This window comes from Chaetodon auriga, chromosome 13 (genome assembly GCF_051107435.1).
Source record: "Chaetodon auriga isolate fChaAug3 chromosome 13, fChaAug3.hap1, whole genome shotgun sequence".
NCBI classification, from domain to species: Eukaryota; Metazoa; Chordata; class Actinopteri; order Chaetodontiformes; family Chaetodontidae; genus Chaetodon; species Chaetodon auriga.
Genome location: NC_135086.1, coordinates 3,605,037 through 3,623,115, shown reverse-complemented (window position 1 = coordinate 3,623,115; position 18,079 = coordinate 3,605,037). Strand labels below are relative to the sequence as shown.

Genomic DNA, 18,079 nt, shown 5'->3' with positions numbered 1-18,079 from the left:
GACCGCGCGCGTCCCCGCCTTCAGAGCCCCGCGCGCTCTCCGGGCACACGCTCTCTCCCTCTCTCTCCCTCTCTCTCAGTCTGACAAACACACACACACACACACACACACACACACACACACTTGCACAGGTAAATTGCTTCGTGTGTTTTTGCGTGCAGCACCTGGGGGAGATCTGTTGTAACGTCTCCATTTCCACCAATCAGGGAGAAGACTGAGTGATGTCAGGCGGCCCCCTCATCAAAGGTGACACAACAAAGACTGAGTCACTCAGACTCAGAGGCGGAATAAAAGTTAAAGTACTTTTACTACAGTGTGGAAATACTAACACGAACAGAAGTATTAGCATTAAAACACACTTCAAGTAACAAAAGTAAAAGTACTCATGAAGAATCCTTTAGTTTATTACTGAATGTGTTCTTTAATGTAGCTGATGGGCTCGTTTTAGTTACTTTATGTGCTGTTGGGTAATTCGGTCTATGAGAACATGTCATCAGTTATTGGTTGATGTATATTTTGGATTAACGAGTAGCTCATGTTGTGAAATATATCCAGTGCAGTAAGAAGTATATGATCCTCAAAACTGTACTTCAGCACAGTACGTGAGTAAATGTACTCCGCGGTGGTGTCGTGGTTCTGAGGGTCGATCAGTCCATAACACGGAAACAGGTACAAACTGGTGCATTCACGGTCCACAGAGGATGAATCGTGGCGCCACCACGAGGTTCACGTTCGTAGTTTTCAGTGAAAAGTCTCGACTTTGGGACGATTGTGATGAAATTCAGCAAAATCGTTCGTGGTCCAATCAGGATGAACCGATCAGCGATGGTCAAACTCCTTCATCAAGGCAACATTTGGTTTCAGCTCTTACAAAACTAATAGAAATTCAACCTCAGGGAACTGAGTGCTAATTAGCAAACGTTAGCATGCTAACAAACGGTAACATCAGCATGTTAGCATGGTCATGTTAGCATGTTTAGCTCCAGCTGGACTTTTCCTTTGTTTTCACTTCCTGTTTATTCTCGCTGTTTTTTAACTTCACCTTTATTCTCTTGATTTCACTTAAACCTCAATCTGTTTCTTCAATTTATTTACTGAAACCTGCAGATAAAAAAAGCCGTTTTTGATTATTGATTTTGACCATTATTACAAAAAATGCAGGCAATTAACAGAAGCCAAAAGGATTTCAGCACCCAGGCTAGTTTGTTCTTATTAAAGGATAATGACCGATCTATAAAGAATAAATGATTCATTTATCAACTCATCCATTCATTTCTAAACCTTTTATGACTGGCGTCGCAGGAAGTGGAATCCACCTTTCTGTTGGTGACTTTCTTTTTTCCTCTGTTCAGTTTCAGACACTTGAGGGTTTTCTAGATTCAGAGCTTTTTTTTTTTTTTTATCTTTCTGCTCCTCGTTCCTCCTCACTGACATTTTGTGGCTCTGTGAAAAAGAAAAGCTTCGTGGTGCGCAGGTGGAAAGCCTCTGCTTTCAGGTGGAAGTCATTACTGGATGATCCATCCATCACGGCCACGAGAGAAGAGGTAAAACGGGGGCGAAACTCAGGCTGTGGGGTAATTTTCAATGAGTCACTGCAACACCCAGCTTACAAGAGGACCTCTGCTGTGAAGCCACATTAAATCCCATTAAAGCTGAAGTCTGAACTCTCAGGCACTGAAACGAGGAGGTCTGATGGAGGTGCAGGGGTTACGAACTGACACCTGGGATCTGAAGGTTTAGGCAAACAGCTGGGTGGGATGAGAAAAATGATTCACTTTCGTCCTGAGATTTGGAGAAGACTGAAACTGATTTGACGTCTGTGTATTAAATATGGAGCAAGAGCAGCTTAGCAATTAGCTTAGCATGGCATAAAGAGTGGTGACATCTCGAAGCTCTGTGTTCTTATTGCTCAATCCAAACTCAAAGATGTAAAAACATTTTTTATTGTTGGCAGTCGTGAGAAATAACTTCCAGGTTCATGAATTATTCATACGCCTCAAGCAGTGAGTCAGGCTAGCTGTTTCCCTTCACCTCCAGCCTTTATGCTAAGCTAAGCTAAGATTTTTTCATGCAGTAAGTCGCTGAGGGAAGGATCACAGAAGAAAATCAACTTGTGCTTTAATCTCAGCAGATATTTCCAAACGTTTTGCTCACAAACTGGAACATTTTGCAGCAGACGGTGAGTTTTGGATTTAGTGGATCAAATCAGGATCAACAGTCCTCGTCTGTGCATGTGTGTGTGATTTCTGGTCTGCCTGTGTCACTGAGTGGGTTTCTGTCTGTCAGGATTCAGCATTTCAGCTGACAGCTGCCACCTGCAGCTGAGCCTGAAGGCCCCTCCACGCCAGCCAGACCCATTTAGCCGGTCTGCAGCAGGACCTGCGAGGAGAGCCATCAAATACACGACCCTGAAGGAGTTCAGTGGGGAAACAAATGGTTTTCCTTACCCATAATGCTTTGGGTCCATGAGCAGAGAAGCAGGGAAACGTTTTGATACGTTTTTATTTGTACAAAATCAACTTCCCAGCAAAAAGACAGACAGACAAACAAACAAACAAACAAGGCACACGATGCTTCAAGTACAAGGCCGACCACGGAAACGTCATAAATATACCGTGTGCTCTTGTTCTAAGGAGGACAGGAGGCTGTCAATGCTACCACCAGGACAGGAAATCCTCCCAGAGTTCAACATATACATTATAACACATCACCTGTGTCTTTTACAGCCAATAAATTAACAGGATACAATCATAAATATGAGACAAATCAGCTTTTCTCTGCCTTCGCTTTTGATTTTCAACTAATTTTTAAGAGAGAGTCAGAAGAGATTCAGTCACTGCGACCACGGACTTTAACATTGCACTGCAAAACCAATCCATGAGGTCAAGAGCTTTACATTCAGAGGATCTCAGAGGCCCAAACCGAAAAACATACATTACAATCCGCACGTTTCGTATAAAAATACAACTTTGGTGCCTTCATTTCATCACAGAATCAGAAACCAGCACAAACGGAATAACTTACACGACTTTCAAAATAAAGCAGTCTCTTATTTAAGTTATGACGCCCACAGTGTCTTTGGTTCAGTAAGGCAAAGGTGACGGGAAACAGTCCACAGGGCGGAGGTGGGCGGAGGAGGGCGGAGCAGGGTGGAGGAGGGCGGAGCGTCGGAGCCCCTTAACGGACACACAGCATCAACCTGAAAGACAGCCAGTCTGACCTGGTTTCTAACAGAGCGCCTCGTCATTTCATCCATGTGAGCAGCAGATTCAGATTAAAGGGTCAGTTCACAGGTTTCCTCTCGTCCCTCAGCTGCTTTCTGTCCATCTGTCCGTCTCTGAGCAGACTCTGAGCAGGTTTTGGTCCATTCGTCCAGGAGGACGTTTCTGCCTTCGGCCCGATTCGGCACAAATTAGATTTTTCAAAGCATTAAAATGTGACATTTCAAAATGTCAGCGAATACGTGCACATGCAGAGACGCTGTTTGAAGCTCTGCTGATGACAGAATACAGCGGGGACAGACGATGCTGTCCAAGGCCGTCTTCTAACATCCACTGATCTGGAGGCAGCTCAGACCGAAACGATCTGACTTCAGCTGTGTGACATCTATCAGACTTTGTGTGAACTGACCCTTTAAAGGTTGTTTAGCAGAAGCTAAACGTTCTGTAAGTGTTAAACACAACCTTTGTCCTGGAGAAATAAAAAGAAAAGCTGATCTTCGACCAGTTGTTTCGTTTGTTTTTCCTCTTTTTCATTCACAGAATTCTGACACAAACATGTGACACCCCACGACCAATGAATGACATCAGCAACGAACAGATCTCAAAGCGAGTCCACAGGGATTCAGGCGCTAACGGCAGGAAGTTAGCCTAGCTTGGTCGCTACGTGCTAACAAGCTAACTTTGACACTGAATTAAAACGGTCGTTTCTCGACGTGACGGATCAAAGCGAGTCCGAAGGAGGCACTGATGTGACTTTTGTTTCTGTCCGTTCTTCAGCTTCCTGTTTGGAGAGGGGAGGGACTGTTCTCTCCTGACCAATCATCAGTCACGGTTGCATCTGTTCAGTTTAAGTTAACGTTCTTGACAACAACCAAAGAGATGCAGATTTAAGAGTTAAAAGTCAACTTTCTGGCGACTGCATTCTTAATGAAGGAGAGCTCTGATTGGCTGGTTTCTAATATTTGATCAGTTTCGGAGATGTGAGTGATTAAAAGGTGTAAAACCAGGTTTATTCCACCGTGGTCCCACTGGAAGGCAGAGTTTAGGGATGACCTTTGAAATGGTCCGTCGTGTAATCATTATGTGTAGATATAAACCTGGCCGCTGAGGTTGGAGGCGTTCTGGTCGGGTGGAGCTGATGAAGACGAGGAGGAGTCTGTCCACGTCCACAGGAGAAGATCCAGGAGAGGAGGAGAGTTAAAGTCAGGCTAGCTTTAAGTCAACTGGGCAGGCAATGTGTTCGAGCTCGACTTGGGAGGAAACAGGTTGGTGGAGGAGGAGGTGAAAGGAGGAAGTGTGTGTGTGCTTCATGTCTGGAGTCCAGGACGGTCCAGTCCACCTCAGCCTTGGACCAGTGGCTGCGATGCACTCGGTGCTCCTATGTGGAGGAGGTGCAATCAAAGTGCTCAGTGCTCCTTCAGCCTGAGAAGTACAGACAAACATCAACATAAACGTTGATGAGTTGAGTGTCGTTAACTTTCACAGCCGTGAGCTTTCAGCTCAGGAGATCTAAAGCTGCTGCCCACCAAGCAACACGAACAATAACCCAAACTGTTAAATGACACATTCTGAGTCCTGCTGAGAACATCTGAGGACTCTCAGCTGAGACGCGAGCAGTCGTGTGACAGAGCAGCTGGTTAACGCTGTGAGCTAAAAAAAGATCTACCTGCCATCAGAATGCAGGTCAGTCATGTTTCACCTGGAGCTGTGGGTCAGTGCCAGCGTCTCCGCTCATACACTCATTAACCTGCAGCTGTGTTTTCATTCTTACATTCTGTCTTAACGGTTTTTCTGCACGTTCTGTTCTGGCTGCTCCCTCCTCTGCCCTCCAGCGCCTCCTGTTTGAGCCCATTGATCCTCACCTTAGATAACTCCGTAATCAATAGATCTACATGCACCACAGCGCTGGCAGGGCAACACTGAAGGTGGAGGCTCTCCATCCAGCTGATCAAACCGGCGGTTACGACACCGTCAGCTGCGTTAAGGATTTTCCACTTGATGATCAGACGTGTGTGCATATGTTTGATGTTTGTTCACATGTTTTTGCTAATTTACTGATGCAGCTAAATGAGCAGGATCATGACAACAGACGGAAATCTGTAGACTAACAACAGCACTATGGAAAAACACACATATTTAGGATGAGCACTGCAGTACAGAGAGTACTCTGATAAAACAGAAACAGGACAGAGAAAGAGGACAGTAGGACTTACTCCACAGCTGAGATGGGACGAGATTTACTCGAGGCCTGCTCCTTCGTCACCAGTCGGAGTAAAAGCTGCCACACACAACGTCAAACATTAGCTCACGTATTGATTTATCACAGCTTTTAGTTTCTTGGCTGTGTGAAACACTGTCTTGCTGTGGACCAGGGCAGGAAAACCAGAACAACAAGCTAAGAGAAGCTAAAAAGCTCCATAAAGCTGAGAAGGGTGAGGCAAACAGTGGTCAGATGGTTGCAATCTACAACCTCACCACTAGATGGCACTAAATCCTGCACACTGGTCCTTTAAAGTCTGCATGCTCACCACTAACTAGCTGCTTGTTAGCAAGCTGCACATGAGCTTTATTCTGGGGGTTGGGGACATTAAGGTCAGGTTATTAAGACTGTAATTCAATAATAAGGCATGAATAAGTGCTGTATGATCACTATTAAAGAGCCAATGATGCTGCTAGTAGTTAGTTAATAGCACCTGTGATGTTTATGAGTTTTCAAGCACTCACCAACAGAGCCAAGAAGTCCGCCGTCATCAGCATGTAGAAGACCTGATCCCAGCCGCCTGCAGACAGCAGCCCGGCCAGCAGGGGGCCCAGCGCCGCACCTGAAGCACAAACACAAGCAGGATCATTCATCTGTGTGTGTTTGACTCAGGTGAGTCTCAGAGGTAACGGCAAAGCAGTGAAAGGTGAAGCAGGTGATCTCAAACCAGCAGCTGCTGGTGACACTGACCTACAGATCCTGTGCCGTCGATGATGGCGGTGACCGTAGACAGCGCTCTGGCATTGCCTTTCAGACTCTTGTGGGTCCCCTAAGGTCAAAGGTCAGAGGGAGAGCGGAATGAGAGGGGGGGCTGCACAGGTTGAGTAAATATGAATTCAGCAGACTGGAGGTGAACATGCTTACCAAATCCGCAGACACTGCGGTTGTGATGAGGGAGTACGGCCCGTTCACCAGCCCTCCGCTCACCAACAGCATGCCTGGGAAACACACAGCGGCTCGGTTACGTCTTCTATGGCTTCTACAGCTGCCAAACTCCACTGGACTCCACAAAAACAACTTCAGTGTGGAGAAACCCTGATGATTATCACGACGATTACCCCACATCAGAGCTGCTGCATCACACCGCTTCACGGAATGACATTTACAAAGTCCCTGGAGTGCAGCAGGAGGATAACGAGCCACAGCACCACCGTCACGAGCTCATTAAGGCTCGACTAACCAACCAATCAGGGCTGATACTCTGACAAACTGAGCCAGGTCATGTGACCTTATTTATGTGGTTGAGCAGCTGGACGCACAGATTCACTCAGCATCTTTGTGTTGACATGATGTGTTCAGGAACACTCAGGAAAAAACAAACACTTCAGAGCACATGCCCACATTCGAGAGGTTTGGATCTACAAAGCTGCCACCTGGACAGGTGTGCAGAAACGACCTGAAGTCATGTGGGGTCTGAACACTTCCTGCCTCTCCACACGCCCACATTGAATCACGACACTTCAACACTTTGCACACCAGCTGAAAAATGTCTCTGTTGTCCAGAGAGAGGTTTTATAATAAAAACAAATGAATTAAACTGCTAAACATGAGCTACTGATCAGATTTCCTCTGAATGAAGACGCTCACAGAAGGTCGTCTCAGCTCAGAGCAGCCTGTGTGAGTACAAACACACACACATCGACTGTAGAACACATCGAAATGAAGACACACGTGACACATGCCATGCATCTCGTCTGCAGGCTTCGTAGCTCGGAGAGGGATTTATTCTACGGCTGGAGGATAATTTCACATCAGCTGCTGCAGACATAAAACTTACTTTCCCGGTGAGTCTTTCCAGCAGATCACAGAGAAAGTGTTTCCTCCAGTGGAGCAGCTGTGCGGTAAATCGTGTCTGATTGGCTGTTATTCCTCTCCTCACGCACATGAACTCACCACTTCAGAGCTCCTGTTAAAGGTCAGTGCTGCTCTGAGGGAAGTGAGTCACGACATAAACGACTCCCATCCTTCACTTTGCGCCTCCTCAGTCGGCTCTTTGGAGCTGTCTGAGGCGGAGCGGCAGCGTGTTGCTGCCACACGACTGAAAAATATCAGCTTGTTTTAACCTGAAACGTGACGACTTTTCTCTGAAAATACATTTTTCTTTGTAGTGAGAAACATATTTCATAATAATGTAAAAAATCTCATTCAGAAAGTGAGAAAACTGGTTTTTGTCCAGTCAGATCAGAACAGGTTCACTCCTCTTCATCACTCCTCAAACCTACAGCTGAGTGATTTTCTGTCCATCGACTGATGAATGAGCGAATGAATCATGTGATCATTCAGCACCGGCAGACTTACCGATGGTCGGGCCCAAGCCGAACTCGCTGATCATGGAGAAGCCGTAGAGCTGCAGGACAGGAAGACAAAGACGACGTCAGCGCACTCACGTTGACACGTCTGAGTGACCAGCAGGGGGCACCGCATGCACACAGACGCGTGATGAACTGCTCTAACGTGCTGCAGAGAAACTTGACTGACATCTAAACTCAGAGTTACACATCTAATGAATGAATGAATGAATGAATGGGCACAGAGGAAACTTACTGTGGGAGCAGCCAGCAGCAACATGACGGCACAGGTGGTGGCTCTCTTCCCCAGTTTATCAGAGATCACACCTGCCAAGATCCCCCCTGTGCACACACACACACATGCACACACAAACACACACACAAACACACACACACATGCACACACGCACACACAAACACACACACAAACACACAAAACAATCTATTATCTCCAGGAAAATAGCATCATCTTACTAACAATAATGCACAAAAGTAAGTAAATACTGCCAGTAAGTGAATGTGTGAAGAAAAATGGTGCGCACACATGCACGCACGCACGCACGCACGCACGCACGCACGCACGCACACATCTCTTTCTCTCTCAAGATAAGAGATGGATAAAAGAAAAGTGTGAACAAAAGCACCTACCCACTATTCCTCCCACATCAAACAGGGTGGAGAGATCTCCGGCTTTCTTGGCATCTAGGTGAGCTGAGACACACACACACACACACACACACACACACACACACACACACGATAATCTATCATCTCTCTGGCAGAGTCCTTTGTCTGACACTCGAGTGGTGTAATAAGGCTGCTCTGCCTTCACGCTGAGCCTCAGCACGATAACAAGGTGACATGACTCAGACGACCACAGAGAGGCGCCGCGCTGACAGACACCATTAGCTCGGCGGTCACGTGACCACCACGCTGACGGACACCATTAGCTCGGCGGTCACGTGACCACCACGCTGACGGACACCATCAGCTCGGCGATCACGTGACAGGTGATGTTACAAGCTGTGTGAAATACCCGGAGTTCAACCCTCGCCCTCTTCCTTTTACTGAATCAGATCAAATTGCCAAATCAGGTCATAAAGATAATGTTATTAAATAACTAATGCTAGTTATTATATTAACCATTAGTATTACTAATTCATCATAGACCACAATGTTCAGCAGCTGACTGGTGAAGCAGCTCTGCAGCCTGATTCTGTATCTGAAGTCCATATTTGGTGCCTCAACCAGCTGAACTGTGGAGGTCCGTTTCAGGACGGAATATGTGCATTTATGTGCTGGAGGAGAAAATATGACACCCTTGGTTTAAAAATGCCTTAATGTATAAGAGGAGGGAGAGCTGCTCTTACTTTAGCTTCACTGGTGGAGAAACAGATCACATGACTAACGGCTGTCGTTCGGTTCGGTCCTCACCTGCTTTGGTGATGTAGAGCGGCAGCCAGAACAGGAAGGTGTAGCTGACCAGCTTTGCAAACAGCAGACACAGAGAGAACTCGACCACTCCCTGCAGAGACAAACAGCACATGGAGAAAAGGTGGAGGAGACTTTCAGTGACGGACGGACACCTGCCTGCTTTCACCGCCCGATCCTGGAATACCTTCACCTGCTGGACCCGTTCTTGGACCAATATGCATCAGGTGACACAAACACGACTCCAGGTGTGTAAATAAGCAGCTGTTTGCTAACATTCAACATAACTTTACAGGCGACATGCAGCATTAAAGCAGCGGCAGCATGTCCACAGATCACTGATGGATGTGCGTGTGTGAGTGTGCATGCGCACGTGTGACTGACCGGTATGCGTAAAGCTCCCATGAAGCTGATGGGGGACGGCTCGGACTCCCTCTTCACCACCACGACCGGCTGCACGGGGACACAGACGCTGTCTCTGGGCAGCAGCAGCTCCGTGTCGTAGCTCTGGAGGGGACACGAGACAAAGACCAGGGCCGGACAGCGAACGGCCAATCAGTCGCGGAGCCTTTGGGAGGGTTTTTTTAATGGTCCGGTGATTTCTAACACAGACAGTTTAATCAGCTGAGTTCATGCGGGAACTTAAGATGATTTGAAATCCTCAAACTGCGACAGCACATGAAAGATAAGAAGAGGTAACTTTTAAGATCATTTCATCCAAATCAGAAACCGATTAAAGCACCAACAACACAAAGAGCCACAAACACACAAATCAAGCGTTAAACTGGGATTGGTTCGACCCGTTTGAGGTAACAGACGGGCGGGTTCACCACAGACCTGAATGCATCACGAGGCTGTTTGGAAATGGTGAACCAGACCCAGCCATCATTTCAAAAAGGGTCCAGAAACCCCGAGGCTGAATCCAGATGTCCCGACGCCCCCGCCAGAGAACAGCAGCCAGAGAGTCCCGAACACGTGTTACTGATGTGCCACCAAGGTTGGGGGGGCGGGGGGGCATCTGGATCCGGCCTCAGGATCAGACAACATCTGGCAGACTGAGACTGACCTTCCTGTACTGAGCACTATCCCTGTACGATCTGAGCACCTGAGTGGATCACAACGACATGTTAGCGACTGCAGGGTCGAGCAGTAACATCCACACTCCAGCATGCAGAGCGGCCACTTCATTAGGTACACCTGTGCCACCTGCACTACGGTCTGAATTTCACTGAGAAGTCTCAGGCTGTTTCTCTGCTGCCTGGCTTTGGATTGGTTTGTGTTATTTCACCACAAAACAACAACAGACGCAACTTAAATGAAGATGAAAGTGTTAATTTTTCCTTTAAAAACCCTGAAAACTCAGTTTCTCACAGCGATGGGCTCATTCACCAACATTACATCTGAAGTTTCAGTCATTCCTCATGACAGACTTGCTCTTCCCTCATCTCACCGTTTGTTGATGTCACATCCGTCTGTGCACCAATCAGGATTTAGCATCATTTAAATCAGAAGCTGATGAGTTTTAAAGATTTTTGATCTGTCAAAAAGTTAAACTCAATGAATAACAAATAATAAAAAAAACTCATATTTAAGGCCAAGTTTTCAGGTTTTATGGATAAAAAATGCACACACACACACACACACGAAGTCATTGACGGTACAACACATAATGCATTAACACACACCTGGGCTTTGTTGTCCTTGTACTGCAGACACACCTCAGTATGTTCGTTCACACCGTTCCAACTCTGCTCGAAGAGACAACAGATCGCATTATTATTTTTATTATTATTATTATTATTATTATTATTATTATTACTGTAGTTTGTTTATTCAGGCATTAAAGGACCCGTCTCGTTCTGACTCCACTGTCGTCTCTGTGGTTTGACATCTCTTTTATTGCACTAAGGCCTTGTAAATGCTGCTGCTTGAGAGACACACGGGTGGTGACTGTAGCGATGGCGATGGTTGTCATACATCACGTATGTCCCCTCACACTACAGCTTCAAGGTCAACAGTCAGACCCTGAGTGTGTGTGTCTGTGTCTGTGTGTCTGTGTGAGTCAGTCACATGTTTGAGCTGCAGCAAACGTGTGGACGTCTGAAGCAACATATCTCAGGATGTACTCACACTCTTGGCTGGAGAGGAAGTTTGAGTGTACATGCTCTTCAGGTCATTTGGATCTGGAGGGGGAGAAAGACGCAATCAGGTTAATCTGAAATCCTCCGTTCACAGTCGGATCTTCAGCCGGCCTGCAGACTGAACGTCTCGGCTAACGACGCTCGGCTAACGACACTCAGCTGCTAAGGAGGAACAGCTGAAAGCCCTCCAGCCAATGAGGAGGCTGCACTCACGCTCAATGAGGAAGAGGAAGCAGACGACGCCCATGGCTGCGATGATGAGGCCCGGGACGATGAAGGACATGCCCCAGTTGGAGGAGACCCAGTAGCCGGCGATCAGCGAGCCCAGGATGTTTCCCACTGAGGTGTGGGAGTTCCACAACCCCATGATGAGTCCACGCCTGGGAGGAAGACAGCGATGAAGGCTTTCACTGATCACACTGTTTCAGTGTGATCAGTGAAAGCAGGTCGACCAGGACGACCAGACCTTACCTTCCCTTTCCAAACCAGTTGCTGATGCAGGTCACCACACTGGGCCAGCCGGTGGTCTGGACCAAGCCGTTGGCCACCTGAAGTATGAGAGGGTGAATGAGGGCAGGTGTCAGGTGAAACACATGGTTTCTGTATGGGGGGTTCCCTCTGTGGCGCTACATAACCAAACGCTTCCTCCCTCCACCAATCACACGTCAGCTCTCTAACTTGAGGTGCTTCATGATTTCCTGACGCACTACGGCGAGTCTCACCTGGACAAATATGTAGAAGCCCAGGCTGTGGATGTTGTAGACGTAGCCCAGTCCAAACAGGCAGGTGAACAGGCCGCTGGTGAGCATGCCCACGGTCAGGTACAGCCGGATGGGCAGGCGCTCCCCGATGATGCCGCTGCAGGAAATACGACAGCTTACAACAACTTCAATGCCTGAATACTCTTCAGAATTAACAGCTAAATGCTCTCTGAAAGGGGAAACATGTCGTATTATTATGCTGGTTTGTTATCGGCAGCATAAACTGGTCTTAAATTACAATAATATCATTTATCACAATGAAACACGCTGACAGACTGATAGCGCTTTCCTTGAGCTTCCTCCTGTCTCTGTTACCTGAGGTACATTCCCACGGCGTAGGCGCAGAGGAAGGAGTAGTCCATGGCTCCCAGCAGCTGCTTGTAGTTCCTTTTATCTGAGAATAGAAGAAGACGTGTTGAGTTCAGGACACCCTCAGCTGGTCTTCAAGCAGGTTCTACAGAAAACGAGCCATGAAAGCAGCCTGAAACCCCCCAAAAACCCTGAAACGGCAAGAAACAAAGCAGATACAAACCGAAAGGCTTCCAGCTACAGTCCACGTCCGTGTGCAGAGACGGCAGGGGGGACTGCTGGCTGGCGGCGGCGGCGGCGGCAATGATGGCGGCTTCACTGACGGATGAGCAGTTCTTATGGAGCTCGCTCTGTCAATACGAAATGAGTCAGCAGGAAGCTTTACTTCAGTTTGGTGTTAACTGTGTACTGCAGTGATTTAATGAGGCCAACGTGAGCGGATCAGAGCGAGGTTTCAAAATAAAAGCCCTCCGGCGTCAAACACTTGTTGTGGAAAATGGCTGATCTGGAGGTTCAGTACTTGAAATGTAGATTTTGAAGTCAAGTTGCTCGAGGCTGAAGTTTTATTTAATGTTTTGATGTTAAACTTTAGAAGAAAAAAGTTAACTCTTTAAGCTAAAGCTGGTGTGTCGCTCCGGCGTCCTTCATTAAGTTCCACTCGGGAGGAGCTGAGTCACGCTCCACACCTGGGGGCAGGATTTCCAACCCACATGTGGCTGCTGTGGAACGTGTTCTACAGAGAACCACAACAATGAGCGCGTGTTACCTTAACGATGCTAATGGGTTTCCTGGAGAGGTGGAAGCTGGTGTAGAGCAGGAAGGTGAGGATGAAGGTGAGAGCTCTGTACCTGCAGAGAGGAGACACAAGAGGGCAGCTGACAGTTCACTCCTTCACTTCAGACAAAGCACACGCCATTACACCACATTTGAAGCAGCACCTGATGCAACACAGTCAAAGGTATGCAAAGGTGTGTGTCTGACGTTCGGCCTCTCCTGGTCCGTTTATGTAATGAGCAAACAGAAAAGCTGCGTAATCACCAGCCAGACCATCCTCCCACAGCTGGCGGACGATGGGGGAGTCATTGTGAAATGTTTGAGCACACAGAGAATAAGCTGTTCAATGAGACGATCGTCCTGCAGACCTGCTCCTTATGAAAGACAACGTGTGGGCTGGCAGCTGGACCATAGGGCGGTCCAGAGAGACAGGGAGTCCACGAGGAGGCGAGCAGGAACCGGGACAGACATCACAAAAGAACACTGACTGAACCAAATGCAAAAAAACAAACACATCAGCTCGCCGCTGGCCGATGTTACACCCTCCTACGGTTTCATGCATGCAGGACATCCTGTAGCTCGATGTTTACTTGCATTTCTTTCTGTTTGCCTGCGAGGCAGAGAGTCCGCTCGTCCGTCCTGCAGCACAGACAGAGACGGACCAAAGGGCGGTTTGAGGAGACACACATTCTGATGAAACAGCAGGCCGGCGTGCTGCGTGTGTGTGTCACAGTGTGTGTCCTCGCTGACAGATAACAACAGCTGGAAGGACCCAGCCGTCACTCAACACACTGCGTGCTAACGCTGCTAAAATGATCCAAATCACAGTTTAACCTCCTGCACCTTCACGGCTGAGACGCTTCAAACAGCCTCATAAGACTGATGCTGCAAAACGAAACTCCTGCCATAAAAACACTGTCAATAAGCACAAGAGCTTGGCTCTGACTGGCCGGCACGTGTCCCAGCAAAGAGCTCCTGAGCAGTTCAAACCAGGCGGCCATGAAATATGCATGAGGGCTGAACGCTGAATGGTTTTTCCAAAGCAGGAGCCTCGGTTTGAATTCCACGTCACAACAGCGTGTTCAGGAGGGTGGGGGTGACCAGGGGCTGTTATCGGATCAATAAGCAGAGATCAGAGTGCAGATCAGCTGTTCAAAGACCACCAGCATCACTTCATTTCCCTTCATGAGCGTCTATTTATACTTTTATGGGCATCATAGCATGTTAAACTGATCATTTATGGCTCCGAGGTGTCAATCAAAGTCACATATCCTGAGAGGTTTGAACAATATATCAGAGGGCAATTTCAGTTTGTTAACACGCTGCCATGAGGTCTGAGACGCTGGTGCTGCGTTCACTGCTCTTTGATCTCTAAGGCAGTAAAACACTGTTGGTTAGCAGCACTGTGACGCAACACCACCCGCCTCGTCTCTCACACACACACACACACACACACACACACACTTCATACATGTGCAGGAGGACGCCGGCAGAACAACTTCAGGCGGGACGAGACGACGCTCTGGAAGAAGATTTGATAAGACGTGAGCGAGACATGATGCTCGTCCACAGGAGCGTCCTGCACACAAAGACACTGTTCAGCATCCTGATGTGGTCCAAGAACAGGCTCTCATTCCTTTAGTGGACACTGCACACACTTCATTCAGGGGCTCGTGTGTGTACAGGACGCTGGACATTTTTTGTAGCTTTGGCTTTGAAAAGCGCTCTCTAAATAAAGATCATTATCATAAATTATCATCATTATGTCCATCAGAGCAGTGGTGTGGCTCATGGTATCATCAGTGATTCACACTCGGCTGTGACAGGGTGTGTTAGGCCAGCTGAGCGCCCTCTGCAGAATGCGGTATTTCCTGTACTGGTTTAGCCACCGTGTACTGGGCACGGCTGCAAATCTCATATGAATGTATTGACCTTCCTGCTTAGACCACATGGACAAACAGGTCTGCACTGAAATAACAAAAGACACACAGCATGTCCAAGAGTGTGACGACTGAACACAGAGACTCACCACTGATCCCGGTCGAAGGACACCAGCAGGCGGATCCCAGGAGGAACTCTGGCCATGTTTGGACGCAAATATTGACAATCACAGTAACGGATGGCTGATGTGAGCTCACGCTGACGAGGCTTATGGCGTGCGAGCGGACGTGGCGGCGCTTTCTCGGCTTGTCACCGTCTCAGGGGAAGCTGCTGGGAGGCGGGTGGCGAGGGGACACATGGCTGACATGGGGGGGGGGGGGGGCACTGGAGCAGGATGGAAAAACCTGGTAAGAGAGGAGGAAGGGTATAACAGAGGAGATAAAGGAGGAGACAGGGAAAAGGAGACGTCCATCAGCGAGGACATTAACAGGTCATATTTACCATAAAGGGCCATTTTGTTTCTGCCGCTCAGCTTCATCACATCAGGCTGAATGTGAATCTCCACTGAAGCATAAGACGCGGGACCACAGGTCAAAGTCCAACACAGACATTTTAAAAAAGGACGAGTCAGTTTTCACCTCCTTTGACTCGACACACACCTTGAATCTACATCAAAGCCGAACTATGAGCAGTCAGGCCTGAAACCTTTCACCTGAGCCCCAAAGCCTCATCTCTAACCCCCCTCACCTGATCCCAGGGAAACACACCTGGGCTCAGGTTTGCTGAGTCCACCAGGTGAACATCTGCTCCTCACATCTGTGGATCATCATTACACACTCAGCAGGAGGAAGCAGGAGCTGCATTAACTGGTCTGCATGAACAGAAACCAGGCATCCGTGCATATCTCGGACCTTCATCAGTACAATCACTGCTGCCACACACAGCTGTAAATATCACGTGACAGAGGAAGCTTCCTGGTCCACCCCTGAGCCTTCATCATAACCTGAGGCTGAAACCTCATCAAACCAGCGCTGATGATGCATCCTGGTCAGCTTCCAGCTCCCAGAAATAATGTCCAAATACAGGCAGACAGACACAAACCTGGCGCTGAAGGCAGACTTTAAATCCGCCTTCTCATCCCCACACGGCTCCAGTGTTTGCGGAGGAAGAGGAGAGCATCTGACACGGCTGGCGGCCAGTATCCGCGGTTACTGTGCGGACAAATGAGCGACATTTCCTCCCCGTTTCCTCGCGTGTCGAACGGCAGCCATCGTGGAAAAACAGCCTCCGGTTATGAATAATGTACCGACAAAGATGAGGCGGAGAGAAACCTGAAACGTTTCCGTCTGCGGGAAACAAAGCGGCGGTTACATCGCAGGCTAACGCCGAGCTTCCTCCTCGGTTTAACGGCCGCTAGCTAAACCACCGCGCGGCTGGATCAGACGTTCAGCGCCGCTCGGGCTCGTGTCCGGACAAACTTCGCCACATGCCCGCTGATGAGCTTACCTCGAGCCGGAGAAGTCGACGGTTTCTGCCCTCGGGTCGTCTACTTCCTTGTAGTGTGGACGCGAGCGACTGTCACCTCAAAGCCACACACACAGGCACGCGCGCGCACACACACACAGCTGGGCTGGCGGCGGCGCACGCGCCTCTCCTCTGCTCTGACGTCATTCCTGGCAAGAAAGGGCAAACGTTTCCCCCTGGAAGCTCCAGTGATGATAAAGCATGATAAAATGCCCCTTTAATTAGATAAAACTTGATAAAATGCCCCTTTAATTAGATAAAACTTGATAAAATGACCCTTAAATTAGATAAAACATGATAAAATGCCCCGTTTGACGGACCTTGGGTAAATAAAACATAATAAAATACCCCCTCAGATGGCCGGGGGTCTATTAAACGTGATAAAATGCCCATTTTGATGCCCCAATGATGCCTAAAATATGCTAAAAAAAAAAAAAAAAAAAAAAAAAAAAAAATGCCCTTTTTGACGCGGTGGTTAAATCCTGATAAGATGTCCTCTCAGATGCCCCTAGGGCACATAAAAAGTGATAAAAATGCCCTCTTGTGGTAGCTAGTCTTCCTCATTAACAGAAAAGCAACAAAATATTCAAATTGAAATCTCACAGTATGAATAAGATTTAAAAATGCAGCGTGAGCCAAACATTAAGAAATCAACTTTTCACGAGCTCAGAAAAACAGGCCGTTTTCAGCTTTGTGACGATGCATTTTCAGCTGATCCAAGAGGCTTTTTTCAGAGTTTATTTAGCTGAAGAAGGAGGAGAATTTTCTCCAGACATAAAGGAAGATTTCACCCTTCAGTTCAGCTCAAACATTCAACATCAGCACATCTGGAGATACGAGCTTTTCACTGCACAGGAAGGAATCTGCAGAGTAATCAGTAACTAAAGCTGTCAGACAGTAAAAAGTACAAAGTTTACTTCTGAGATGGAGAGGGAAGTTGCGCTAAAACGTATCTTGAATTTGTGTTTGAATGTGAACTCCTTTATTCGCTCGATTTGCTTCTGATCTTGTGTCCAGCATGTGACGGGGTTACAGTGGTGTTTAATGCCCTTTACACTTTCAGTTAGTGTCGTGCATTCATGGCCCTTAATAAACCTGACGTCTGGTTGGACTCCAGCACAGGAGTATCGTGCACACCTGACAGGTGTAGTCAGGTGTGTCAGGTGGTGTCAACAGGGCCCCACAGCTCGTTTTAGTCCCCCAGGCAGGTGAACCTAAACATATAAGACACACATATACATTAATACAGGTTCCACTGAGACGAGGTAGAATTAAACTGGCCTGAAAGCTGCAGGTGTCCTGTCTGTCCAGGTTGTGCAGTGGCTCTCTGAGTGCTCTTTGAGGATTGTTGGGAGCAAAATGTTGTTGAATTCAAATATGATTCTCTTTAAAATGCATTGATAGTGTCACATGATGAGGATTGTGGCGTTTGTTGAGAGGGTTTGTATGTTCGCACAGCGCAGCGAACAAGAGTAGCCCGCCGCTCTGT

The 18,079-nt window shown here is 47.7% G+C and overlaps 1 protein-coding gene across 2 annotated transcripts; it reads right to left on the bottom strand.

Annotated features, from left to right (window-relative positions):
- Positions 1-2,484: 2,484 nt before the first annotated feature.
- On the bottom strand, positions 2,485-16,721 carry slc37a1 (solute carrier family 37 member 1). 2 transcript variants are annotated; one of them, XM_076747431.1, is made up of 20 exons: positions 16,573-16,721; positions 15,215-15,470; positions 13,178-13,259; positions 12,635-12,761; positions 12,418-12,496; positions 12,064-12,199; positions 11,813-11,889; positions 11,555-11,721; positions 11,331-11,383; positions 10,886-10,948; positions 9,585-9,707; positions 9,204-9,294; positions 8,418-8,480; positions 8,026-8,111; positions 7,780-7,828; positions 6,346-6,419; positions 6,172-6,250; positions 5,946-6,043; positions 5,435-5,499; positions 2,485-4,643 (listed from the first exon to the last, which is right to left on the bottom strand). In XM_076747431.1, exons 2-20 carry the CDS (start codon positions 15,268-15,270, stop codon positions 4,628-4,630), a joined length of 1,584 nt encoding a protein of 527 aa, XP_076603546.1. In that variant the 5' UTR covers positions 15,271-15,470; positions 16,573-16,721; the 3' UTR covers positions 2,485-4,627. The 2 variants fall into 2 exon arrangements, with proteins under 2 accessions (XP_076603546.1, XP_076603544.1); XM_076747429.1 differs by lacking the exon at positions 16,573-16,721 and adding an exon at positions 10,267-10,305 and having other exon boundaries at positions 15,215-15,397.
- Between the last annotated feature and the right edge of the window lie 1,358 nt (positions 16,722-18,079).

Coding starts and splice junctions, on each gene's coding strand:
- slc37a1 (XM_076747429.1), bottom strand. CDS start 15,270: ATGGCCAGAGTTCCTCCTGGGATCCGCCTGCTGGTGTCCTTCGACCGG. Junction 12,762..13,177: donor AACCCATTAGCATCGTTAAG/GTAACACGCGCT, acceptor TCGTATTGACAG/AGCGAGCTCCATAAGAACTG. Junction 6,251..6,345: donor CCGCAGTGTCTGCGGATTTG/GTAAGCATGTTC, acceptor CTTTGACCTTAG/GGGACCCACAAGAGTCTGAA.